The sequence below is a fragment of the Acanthisitta chloris genome, unplaced genomic scaffold (assembly GCF_000695815.1).
Source record: "Acanthisitta chloris isolate BGI_N310 unplaced genomic scaffold, ASM69581v1 scaffold29408, whole genome shotgun sequence".
NCBI classification, from domain to species: Eukaryota; Metazoa; Chordata; class Aves; order Passeriformes; family Acanthisittidae; genus Acanthisitta; species Acanthisitta chloris.
The window spans coordinates 18,657-30,475 of record NW_008686974.1 but is presented as its reverse complement, the minus strand read 5'-3'; the positions used below and the strand labels follow the sequence as shown (position 1 = coordinate 30,475).

Sequence of the window (11,819 nt, the reverse complement as noted above, 5' to 3'; positions counted from 1 at the left end):
TTTGGGAATTTTGACATGGAGAACCTGATCACTGCATTCCTGATCGCCCGTCAGGCAGCCCTGGAGGGCCCTGCTGTCTTCATGCCTTACTCTGAGTGGTTTAAGGTGAGGCTAAACGAGGCCAAACTGGTGAGCTTTGCTTCCATTGTGTGAGGAAGCCTGTGCATAAGGCTGTGCTGCGTGGAGCAAGCCTAATTCCAGACAGAATAGCCAGGGATGAGAGAGAGAGGGAGGAGAAAGAGAAAGAAGGGATCATACTGATATGAGGAATGATTGAATATTTATTACTGCCTTTGTGTCTGCAAAGAACAAATTTATTTGGCTTTCCCCCGTCTTCCCTCTTTCATCTCCTAAGTCCACCTTGCCTGCTGTAGTTATTTGTCAGGAATGCAGACATGTAATTCCTGTTATAATCATCCTCTTGGATAGGGTTCAGTATCTTGATAGCCAGCACTGTTGTTGTTGCCTGAGCTGTGGGTTGTTGCAGAGGAAGCTTTCCTATTTCCTGGAGGTTTGCATGCAGCTGGGATTACTGTGTTTGACCCTACACATAATTGGTTGTTAGGGTTTAACTGTAAACAGGTATTTTAGGGATGCAAATCTCCATGTAAATTTAACCTGGAAATTCCTTTGTGTGAGTTTGCAAATCCAAGCTTAGCTTTGGTTGATGGAATGTTCAGGAGGTATCAAAAGATAAACTGGTTGTGTTCTCTATACCCTCAGACTGGTTATTTTCCTTAGAAAGCCAAGATAAACCTGTGTGGAAACCTGCAGATTCCTAGTTCCCTCATGAATCTCAATCCTTTGGTGCATCTCAGTGTTGCCTTGTTTAACTCTGAATGTTCTCATGGCAGCAAACTTCCATAGGAACTTCTATAAGTCCCTGTGATCCAAGGACTGAAACACCTCTGCTCTGGGACAGGCGGGGAGAGATGGGGATGTCCAGCCTGGAACAGAGAAGGCTCCAGGGAGACCTTAGAGACCTTCTAGGGCCTCAAGGGGCTCCAAGAGAGCTGCAGAGGGACTTGCGACAAGGGATGGAGGGACAGGACACAGGGTATGGCTTCACCCTGGAAAAGTGGAGATTTAGGTGGGATATTGGGAAGAAATTCCTGGCTGTGAGGGTGCTGAGGCATTGGCACAGGTTGCCCAGAGAAGCTGTGGCTGTCCCATCCCTGGGAGTGTTCTAGGGCAGGTTGGATGGGTCTTGGAGCAACCTGGGCTAGTGGCAGGTGTCCCTGCCCATGGCAGGGGTGGAACAAAATAATCTTTGAGGTCCTTCCAATACAAACCAGTCTGGGATTGTATAAACTTTCTCTGGAGACTTCTCCAAGAAGGTTCTCCTGACAGCAATGGGATGTCAGGGGTTTGTGCCCTGAGTTAGGGCTGTGCTGGGGTGAGGATTCTCTCCATGCTGAAAGGCTGTATTGCCATTTCCCCCTGTTCCAGGCTTCCTTTGGGAATGCTGGTGGCCACCAGGGGAGCAACAAGAAGGCTCTGGTGTTCCTCCTGGAGTTCCTGTCCGAGCTGGTGCCCTTCGAGGCTGCTCAGTACCTGAAGGTGAGGAGGTGCTGACACTGCTGGTTTGCAGCCACAGAACTGCCCCAAAGTGACCCTCCTGGTGCCTTTGAGCAGATTCAGCTCACTATGAATGTTGTTATAGAAATTGCATTACCTCTGATACATTATTCAACCCCTTTTCTTTCTGAAATAAGGAAGGACAAGGAGTGTTCAGTTTAAGCACTTCAGTGATTTTTGGTGGTGATTGTTTGTCAGAGTCCATGAAAATGTCTTATCTTAAACCAAGCAATAATGTCCTCTTTGGGGAATATTGGATATCAATGACTGGAAACATTAATCAGAATTTTACACTGATTTCCTGTCCAAGTGGCAATTCCTGTTGGGAACTTCCCATTCCAGGTCCATATCATGTACCCACCCTTTGTGCCAGCCAAGCACCGCTCCCTGCTCCTGGAGTACATCACTCTGGCCAAAACCCGACTGGCAGATCTCAAGGTCAGGAAAAATGGTCTCTTTTTGGGAAGAATTCCTTCTGGATGTGTCAACCCTTGCTGTGTGTGACCCCCTGCTCCTCTGACTCCACACAGGTGGCCATAGAGGACATGGGGCTCTATGAGGATCTGTCTTCCACTAATGAGGCTGTGCAGGTACTGCTGCTCTGGCTCCTGGTTTTTCCATCAGCCATGTCCCTTTTACCTTTGGAAAAGTACTTAGGTTGCTGACTTCCCTGCCATTCCAAGCTGGAGCATGCTCCCAGATCTTTAAGCCAAAGGTGTTAGTGGCCATAAATATCAGGATCTTCCCAGATTTATGAAAACTGGAGTAACATTTTATAGGTATTTTGATTCTAGTAGAGCACATCATGTGTGTGGTGTGGGACCAGAGTATGGACATCTACAGGAGATTTAGGGATGGAATCTACACTGTTTCATGATAATTTTGGGGTAATGACAGTAGTTTTTAAGGAAGAATTTGGCTTTATTATTCCTTTCTGCATTTTGATCAGACCAAGAGGCCTTACTCACACAGTCAGCTGAGTACATGAAACACAGGCTCAAGATAGGGCAAGAAATGTAGTCCTCTGATAACCTGACAGTCGTAAACCAAGACTTAATTTGATTTTTCCAAGTCTGATCAGTTTGTCAGTTGAGAAACTTGTTGTGGTTTGAGGTGTCTTATGGCTCGAACAGGAGACTACCCCAGCAGCAAGTCCCTCTGCCTGCAGCATGGGCTGGAAGGGGAGATCAAGGCCTTAATTCCATGGGTGCAACTGAAATGGGATCAGAACAAACCGAACTGAGACGAGAAAAGGGAAGTTTATCACCACCCTTGATTTCTCACAGCACCTTTCTCTCCCTGCATGAGGCAGCCCCAGGGCCAGGCGCTCCGAGATGTGGAAAAGGCCCTTCAGATATTTGAAAACACACGGAAGATACCAACATCTGTGATAGAAGCCAGGTACTGTGTGCTTCTCAAGTCTTCTTGAGGTTAGTTCTAATCATAATAAAAGCCAAGTTCAAATCACAGCAAGGAAACGAGCAGTTGAGGAAGTGAGCAAAGGAGGTTTGGGGAAGCTCTTGCCACTTCCTCAGGAGTCACCTTAAGAGAGAGGGTGTTTGTGGGCAGAGTGAAAAGGCCTTTGCACCCCTCAGGAGAAGGCCACAAGTGGATAATGAAAACCAAAATTAAAGGAAGCAATACCTTGGCTAGTCTGAATCTGGTTGGTCTGTGCTTATCCATGAATGGTTCATATGTGCAGGAGCCAAGTGAATGGCTGAGGTGTGGACGTGGCACTCTGCACCTTTGGCATTGGTAATATTTTGCTCTTTTTATTCTCTCAGCATTTTCAGGAGACCCTATTACACCTCCTGGTTCCTTCCTGCTTTGCTCAGGCCACGTGTGGTCAGTATTTGTTTTGTTTTGCTCCTCCCCTTAGCTGTGTTTGTGCACAGGTATTTAGCCCCTAACCTGCCTCTTTCTCTCTTGCAGCTCCCTAAGACCCCAGACACACACATGGCCTTTATAGACTATTTGAAGAGGTATTGAGACTTCCCAGCAGTTGTTTCTGCGCTGTTGGGCTTCCCTTTCAGGACATTTGAGATCAGATTATCAAGAAGCTTTGACACTTTGGTTACGACAAACCTCTTGCCAGGGTTTTGTGGCTTGCAGGTTGTGAGTGGGAGAACTTAGCTCTGTGGTATTCAGGTCTGTAATTAGCCCTCTGGGCACATGAAATCATTATCTAGGAGTCTCTCTGGCTCCAGAGCAGGTGTGTTCAAATGCAGATTTTGGAGGATATTGCTGAATATGGAATTACCCCAGGAATGTGAGTCCCCCTTGTGAAGGGCTCTTGGGGAGAGGGTATGGGAACCAGTGGGAAATGAGACTTCAATGTTGTTTAGTGTTCGAAGGACACCAGCATGATGCCCCAGGAGGACACAGCCCCTCTCAGGACTGGAGCTTGCCCTACATGCATGTGCAAAAGCGCTTTTCTGCAATGCAGGAACAGCTTTATGTCACATCCAGCAGTTCCTCTTGAACCCATCACGAAGGGAAAATGTTTGCAATGCTGCCTGCAAATGAGGTGCTTAGTCCTTCCTTGTCCTTCCAGTCTGGCTCTGAATTTAAGCCTGGATCATTTGGTGAAATGAAAGCTGTAAGAGAAGGAGTTGAGTGCTAGGGAGCCTTGTGGGATGTGTTTGTAGCAATGAGTATCTGCCCAGCAAGGAGATGTCACACCTTGGACCAGCACCTTGGTGTTTTACATGTGTGAATGCTGCACCTCACAGCTCTCACTCCTGTGTGATCCTAGACGCCTGCTAGGTATGAAATAGGCATTAAAGCAAGAATTAATAGCACATCTAGGATTGGGTTTGTGTAAAATACTTGCTGTGAAAGCCTTGGCTAGGAATCTCGGCCCCTTGTGTCAGATGATTACAAAATACTTCAGATGCTCTTCATGCCTCAGAGGTCCTCTAATCACATTTCATTGCAGGGCTGTTGTTTGGGCTTGTGTTTAATAAAGCTGCAGCTTGTGCTTGTGCAGGATAATAAATGTCTTTTTTTAATTCTTGTAGAGCTGATAAAATACCATCAAACTTGTACTCCACATACCTGCAAGCCTGCAGGGCTCTGAGCGAGAAGAAGTTACAAGGTAAAACATATAACATTTAATTATGGATCAGTTTGAAAAGTTAGTTTTTCCATTGATGCCCTCCTGGAGTGAAAATTTTCCAAGATTTGTGGCTGAATATGTCTTTAATCCATACATAAGTGAGTGTATGTTCTTTGTGTATGGAGCTGTTAAATAGTTCCTCCTGTAATGACTTTCTTTGCCAGCCCTGCTTAGGTGGGGGTTTTGCAGCCTCTTCTTCTTCTGTGCTCTGCTGAGGCTGCAGATGCTGCCTGAGCCTGAGCCTGAGCTGGCTGAAATCCACCTCCAGGACCTCTCCATGAATCAGCATCTGCAGCCTGAGCTGGGAACCTGCTGTGCTCATCCCTTGTGTCAGAGCACTGGTGCTGCCTGAGCATCCTCTTTTAGGAGAGGACTAGGGAGATCTGGGGGAGCAGGAGGGGATGGGAGAGGGATTGCAGCTCCTGGTTTGGAAGTTGGCTGGGAGGACCTTGCTGATCTTGGGTCCCATCGCTGCAGCATCCCTGGGGCAGTGTAATGGTGTGGAATGAGCTGTGCCGTCTTTGTCAGTGAATGGGTATTCCTAGCACACCTTAGAAGGGTTTATCCAGCATGAACCGATCAGGCTGGTGAGAAGAGATCATTCCCAGAGCGTGGTGGGGATGAGTTACAGATTCAGACACTGACTAGGGAGATAAATGTGTGTCCACTCCCTACTGGGGGCCTTTGTTGAGGAGCTGCTCTGGCTGGAGAGGCATCACAGCCTCGTGGCTCTGCCGCAGGCTGCGGTTGGCCTGGCAACCGCAGGCATGGGATCTGCAGGGACCGGGATGGGATCCCAGGGACCAGGATGGGGATCCGCAGGATCCCGGCAGGCAGTGCCGGGGCTGCAGGGCTGTCTGAGCGGCCACTGACCTCTGCTGGCACAGCCCAAGCTGTGTCCCTCCTGTCCCTGGTGCTCTGATCCCATTACTCCCTGATCTCCGTCCCCTACTCCCTGCTTCCTGCTCCCTGATCCCATCCCCTGCTCCCTGTTCCAGGGGCAGGATTTAGGGCAGGACTGAGCACTGTTTGTCAGCGCTCCTTCTTGCACACGCAGGTCACTCCAAGGTTACAACCAGTATTTATTTCAACCTTTGTTATTTACTGTCCCTGTTCCTTTGTGAGTCACTTCTGCCCTTGGACATGCAGCTGTTCCTGAGTGAGGAACTCTGGGTGGGTTTGGGGCTGTGGCCGCTGCTGGTGGCATCTTTCTAGTGGTGAAAGGAGTTTCCTTTTATCCCTTCTTTCAAACACACAACCAGTGCCGTGTTACATTTGGAGCTGTGCATGGGGTTGGCTTGAAGAGAAGCTGAGGATGTATCCCTGCTGTCATGTCTGTCCCTGCAGTTTGAGACTGATTCCAGTGTTTTGAGGACAGCAAATGATTCTGTGAGGGGCAGAGTTAAGGGAAGTAGGAAGGAAACTCTGAAAACAGAACTTTCTTTGCCTCTTGTCTTCAAAAACTGAACTCCTCTCTGCAACTAGGCACAAACCCATCCATTATTAATTAACTAGCACATCCTGGGTGTAAAAACAAAGCTGTGTGTGGCAGATTGACAGTTTGGGGTTTTGTTAGAGCTTCAGGTAAAGTAAATTCTGCTTTTACAGAAAATGCTCCCAGAGATTGCTGAATGCATTTCTCTCTTCCCTGTCTAGATGACTCCAGAGCAGAGCTAAACCATTCCAAAGAGCCTGTGGAGCAGCTGAAGGCTGAACTGGTTTGGTTCAGGACTCTGGTTGTGGACCAGGCCCAGTGGGAAGGTATGAGGGGGGAGAGACACAACTACTCCTCACTGACAGTCCCAAAACCTCCTGAATGGAGTGTGGCTAATGCTGGCCAAAGCCCCAGCAGGAGGTACTGCCCCTGGGGCCTGGAGCTGGTAATCTTCAAAGCTGATAATCCTTCCAGCTATGAATATGTACATTTGCATGTCTGATGCATTCCCCCTGCTTGATTTGGAACTTTATCTTTGTGATGATCCCTTGGTGCCACATCAGTCTCTGCAGACTCACTCCTGGGGCTCACCTGGTGACCTGAGCTCTCTTAGAAAACTCTTGCAGGGTAAAAAACTATTCCTGAGGTGTTGGGAATAGCACTGGGGGGAAAATAATGCTGCAGATGCTGATCACTGTGTCCCATCTCACACTTTTTGCTCGTTAAAGCTTTTCCTAACATCTTTTGGGCTCTGATCAATTAAAGTATACATTTCACTTGTTCTTGCTGCTGTGTGTGGCTGTAAATGCTTCATGGCTGCTGTCCTGGTCCCACTCTTCTCCTGTTCCCTCCCCTCAGATGTGCCAGCACAGGTTGCTGTGGTTTCAGACAGACTCCGGAGTGTCCTGGCTGACAGCAGTGAGGAGAATGAAGCTTCTCCTTTCAATTCTCCAATCCAAGTGGACATTGCTGCCTCCAGGCTGGAATCCTGCCAGCAGCGCGTGAGTACCATCTGGCTTGGGGTGACAAACCGTGGGGAGGGAAAAGTGCAGCTGAAGAGAGGTGTGAGAGGCTGCTTTGTCTGGGAGAGCAGGAACAGAATGCACTCCTTTTGTCTGCCTCCTTGCCCATCACAGGCTATTCATGTGCTTTATCCTCCTGGAAGTCGTTGGCTGATGAGATCAGGAGATATGTTCCAGAAGAGCAGCCTGTGATGAACTAGGCTTTCTCAACAGGCTTGTCTAGGGGTTTGCAGTGTGCTGGGATCATTCCTGGTCTATTATGGCTTAATTCTACACCGTTAATGCCAGTGGATCTGTACAACTTGGAGTGAATATCATTAACCAATGCGTCTCCTTGTTTTAATGTCAGGAAACATAATTTATACAGAGCAGAAAACTAGGTGTAGATCTGCAGTCTGACAAGCAGGAATTAACAGTGTGGGTCTTATTCCAGGTTTATTCCTGGTTTTTATTCCTGAAGGTTTTTATTTCAGGTTGTTGATCTGCTGCTGACATCATTCTGCCAAACCCTAATAGCTGCTTCCTCTTTCAACCCTCCTGACAGGTAAGATGTGAGTCAAAGAGTAGGGGAATCAAAAATGGTTGATACACCAGAATTCCAATACTTGTCCAGGGATGAGGAAGGACTTTGGCTGCTTATGCCCACTGTGCCAGGCTGGCAGCAGCAAGCTGCTTCCCTCTGAGTTTCTGCACTCCAAGAGCTAATGCACTTTGAAGTACTTGTGTGAATAAAACATGTTTCTCCTCTGTTGTTACTGATCCCTTCAGCAGAGTGGCATTGGGCTGTGCTGTGTGCTCTGTGACAAGGTTTGAACACTCCCCACACACACTACATGCTCAGGGTGATGTTCTCAGCTCAGTGCTGGAGGAGGGCAGTGAAGCAAATCCCTTTTGTCCAGGAATTACCTCACCCTGGCAGGGACTCAGTTTGAATCTGGCCTGGATGAGGGGGGAGAGGCAGCACTCCTCTGCCCCTGAAAGGACTGTTGATAGTCTGCTCCTTCCTGATGTAACAGTCTGTAAACATCATGATCAGCATTCCAGTAGCAAATCACTTTGTTGGAGAACAAGCAGGCAGTGAGGAGCTGGCTGGGATCCAGCTGCTTTCCCGAGGGCAGTGTGCTCTGGCAGCCAGTGCAGCCTTCCCTCACACTGCTTTGCCCTGCAGCAGATGAATCAGTGTTCAAAACCTGTGCTGAAAAGTCTCCGGGATAAACAAGAGTCCCAGAAATCATCTCTAAACCCAACTCCCACCTGATTTCCTCCCAGGATGGGTTTTTCTGATAGCTGGGTGGGAAAGTCCCTCCCTGCTTACCTCCCTGTGGGTTGCAGCAGCACCTTGTGATACCAACTCCTTGCTTTGTTTTTTCATCCCATTTATTGCTTTGCTTCTGCTCACGTTGTGCTTTGGCTGTGCCCCAGGCAGCTCCTCCTCTCCTTGTTGTCATTTCAGAGGCCACTTTGGCCTTGGAGATGACAAGTATTTGAGATATCCTCAAGTATTTGAGGCAGGGCCCTGGAGTTGGTCATGTCTGTAGGGATTCTCTGCTCAGGCCCTCCAAAACTGCCCCTTCCTTTGAGCCTCTAACTGGAATGATGGTTGTCCTGTGTTGACACACAGCTGTGACTCGGGTTCAGTGTGTTCAAACGTTTTTAATCATCTCTTCCTGCATTTGGGCATAAATACAATGGGTCTGTGGTTTCCCTTCCGCAGGCAGGGCCCATCCCTCTCTTTGTTGGTGAAGATGATGTGTGGGCACAGGAATCTCCTACCTGCACTTCTGGGCAGGCTCTGTCAGCTCATTTATCATCAGGTCAGTTTGTCAACCAGGAATCCTGTGGTTATAGTGTGCTAAAGGTTATCCTACTCCATTTCCTGAGCTCTGGGGCATGGGCCTGTCTGGGCTGCACTGTGTAGGGACTTCACGAGCCTCTAGGCTTCCAGAAAATAGCCCATATTTGTCCAATAGTATGGAATTGCCTCCAGGAATATGAGGTGAATGTTTTCCTGCAGAAATATTTCTTTGGAAGATCAATGCATTCTGGATACATTTTAACAGAAGCTAAAGTAGGCAAATGGAGGAAGAAGACAAAAGAGAAATAGAATGCTTAATTCATGGAATCGTGGAAAGGTTTGGGTTGGAAGGACCTTAAAGATTATATTCCAACCTAGCCTGGAACACTCCCAGGGATGGAGCAGCCACAGCTGCTCTGGGTAACCTGTGCCAGTAGGAATTCCTTCCCAATATCCCATCTATCCCTGCCCTCTGTCAGTGGGAAGCCATTACCTGTGTCCTGTCCCTCCAGGCCCTTGCAAACAGTCTCTGTCCATCAATTCCTTACCTTCCACATCCAATAGTTCAGCTGTACACCCCTCTAAAATGGGGTCCCAGTCTGGGCTATAGCAGTGCTGGGGATTCTCACCAAGGAATTGTTTGGGTTGTTTCCTCTCCCCGGTGGTGCTGCAAGGGTGAAACCCACAGGCTGATAGACTAGAAGGGACGTCAGAGAAGCTAAAAAGCCTTGACCATCCCAAATGCTGAATTTACAGGGAATTGCTTCAAGTTGCAAAGAAAATGTTAAAATGTTATAAACGTTAAAATGAGAAATACAAGTGTTACGGTATTACAAAGGTACAAACAAATGTTCTCTCTTTGGTTCATTGTTTCTTTTGCCTTTCAGGGTCCTTCCCTGACTGATGCTCATATCTTAGGACTAGCAGCTTTTGTGATCCACTTAAGTGAATCCAGAGCTTTAATTCCTGAAGTGGAGGCCAATTTTGGGACTTTCCAGCCTGTTCCTGGAAAAACCCTTTCCATTTCGGAGTTCTGGACCTCCTTGCTGGTGTGTAGGACAGAAGAGTCATTTGCCTTCTGCATGAGGTGAGCTGATGCATCCACCACCTCCTCCCTCTCCCAGCTGGAGGGTTTTTGGGATGCTGGGGAAGCTCCTGTGGAAGATTTCCAGAGCATGTGGAAGTGATCAAACCAATGGATAACAGAGTTCTTTCCTTTTTTTCTCTGAGATTTTGCACTGCAGCAGCAACTTACCTGATGTGCAAGTTTTCATCCTGTTCCCATGAGGATTTTTGTGCCTTGGTCCCTCCTGGCCTACTGAAAAAGGTAAAGGGAACAAAGTTTTGCTGTTACTCATGAGCAAGTTCAGTTTCAATCCAATTTCCTGCTGCAAATACAACTTACACCAGGAAAACTACTTAGAAACACATCTGTGAACCCACCCATTTTACCACTTGTGTGGCAGTTCCACACCCTGTTCCCATGAGGATTTTTGTGCCTTGGTCCCTCCTGGCCTACTGAAAAAGGTAAAGGGAACAAAGTTTTGCTGTTACTCATGAGCAAGTTCAGTTTCAATCCAATTTCCTGCTGCAAATACAACTTACACCAGGAAAACTACTTAGAAACACATCTGTGAACCCACCCATTTTACCACTTGTGTGGCAGTTCCACACGAGGCAGCGCAGCTCTGGGGCTGTGCCTGCGCCAGCCACAAGCAGAGGTTGTGCTTTGTTCCAGCTGCAGCACATTGTGCCACGGCTGAGCCTGGAGGCTCGAGGGGTCCTGAGCAAGGAGGCCACAAATGCCCTGGCCTGGTGTGCCCTGCCCTGCCCCTCTCTGAACTACAGGAGAGCTAGCCTGGCTTTGTGGAGGCAGCCACGCTTCCAGGGGCTCTTGAAGGAAGAGGCATTCCAGGTACAACTCTCTTCCATTGCTTCCACTCGCCCTGTAATCCTCATTTTTCAGATCTGCCCTTTGCAATTTCCTTATTGGTGATCAAAAGCTTCTTGTAAGAGTTTAATGCCTGAAGAGTTGGTCTGGCAGCTGAGTCATGTGGGTCAGGGGTGTGCTCAGTGTGGTTTATGGGGTTTGATGGTGATGATAAGGTAGAAAGGGAAAACTAGAGGTAAAACTTTGGTGTCCTACTTCTTGGAAGAGCAGGAACTCAGCAAGTTGTACCACAGCAGGAGGAAACTGCTCAGGGACTGTAGAGCAATAGCCTGTCCATCACTCTGCCTTCCTGCTGTGCTCTGGGAAGTACTGCTGAGCAAAGCACCAAAAATCATTGCTTTTTTGGTGCTCTGTCTGAATAGCAATGTTCTCCTGCACACCTGTGCACCTTGCTTGGCTGTGCCTTGCTGCAAGCAGGTCACCAGCTCAGCTATTCTCTTTGTTCCACCCTTGCAGTGTGTCTGATCTGACAGACTTTCTTTTTTTAACCCACTTCCTCTCAAACCAGTTTGTGCCTGTGCTGAGGAGTTTGTGGTGTTCCTAGAATGACTCCTTGTGCTTGGCTCACTCCGTGTGCAGGGCTGGGGCTCCTCTGTGTTACAGCCTCTCTTTGATGCCTCATCAGTGTGTCTGACTGAGGTGCTTGGCTCCTTTCAGCCTTTGCTTCTAATCACACCTTCATCTGGGCTTGGAGGTGATGAGTGTGCTTGGAAATGTCCAAGGGGTGTGTGTGAGACAGGATTTATGAGCTTTCATGAATTTTTGAAGGTCAGTGAGGTTTTAGCTTGGATTTCTTATCAGAGAAACAGCACAGGAACTTCCTTGGGTTGGTTTCTCCTTTTCCCTGTCCGTTCATCCACACAGGAATGCACCTGGGGGTGGGTGAAGGTGAGATGGTAGGAAGCAGGTGGTTGTTCTGC

General features: G+C 48.1%; 1 protein-coding gene across 1 annotated transcript in view; it reads left to right on the top strand.

Annotated features, from left to right (window-relative positions):
• FANCA (Fanconi anemia, complementation group A) overlaps positions 1-11,819 on the top strand; it is a gene marked incomplete at its 5' end in the record, with an annotated part of 33,232 nt that overhangs the window by 11,121 nt on the left and 10,292 nt on the right. The window contains 15 exons of the mRNA XM_009080412.1: positions 8-105; positions 1,450-1,560; positions 1,921-2,016; positions 2,109-2,168; positions 2,891-2,979; positions 3,363-3,423; positions 3,511-3,560; positions 4,599-4,675; positions 6,353-6,457; positions 6,990-7,132; positions 7,627-7,697; positions 8,868-8,967; positions 9,836-10,035; positions 10,179-10,275; positions 10,687-10,863. Coding sequence (XP_009078660.1) covers positions 8-105; positions 1,450-1,560; positions 1,921-2,016; positions 2,109-2,168; positions 2,891-2,979; positions 3,363-3,423; positions 3,511-3,560; positions 4,599-4,675; positions 6,353-6,457; positions 6,990-7,132; positions 7,627-7,697; positions 8,868-8,967; positions 9,836-10,035; positions 10,179-10,275; positions 10,687-10,863 — 1,535 coding nt within the window. The remainder of the gene's footprint in view (positions 1-7; positions 106-1,449; positions 1,561-1,920; positions 2,017-2,108; positions 2,169-2,890; positions 2,980-3,362; positions 3,424-3,510; positions 3,561-4,598; positions 4,676-6,352; positions 6,458-6,989; positions 7,133-7,626; positions 7,698-8,867; positions 8,968-9,835; positions 10,036-10,178; positions 10,276-10,686; positions 10,864-11,819) is intronic.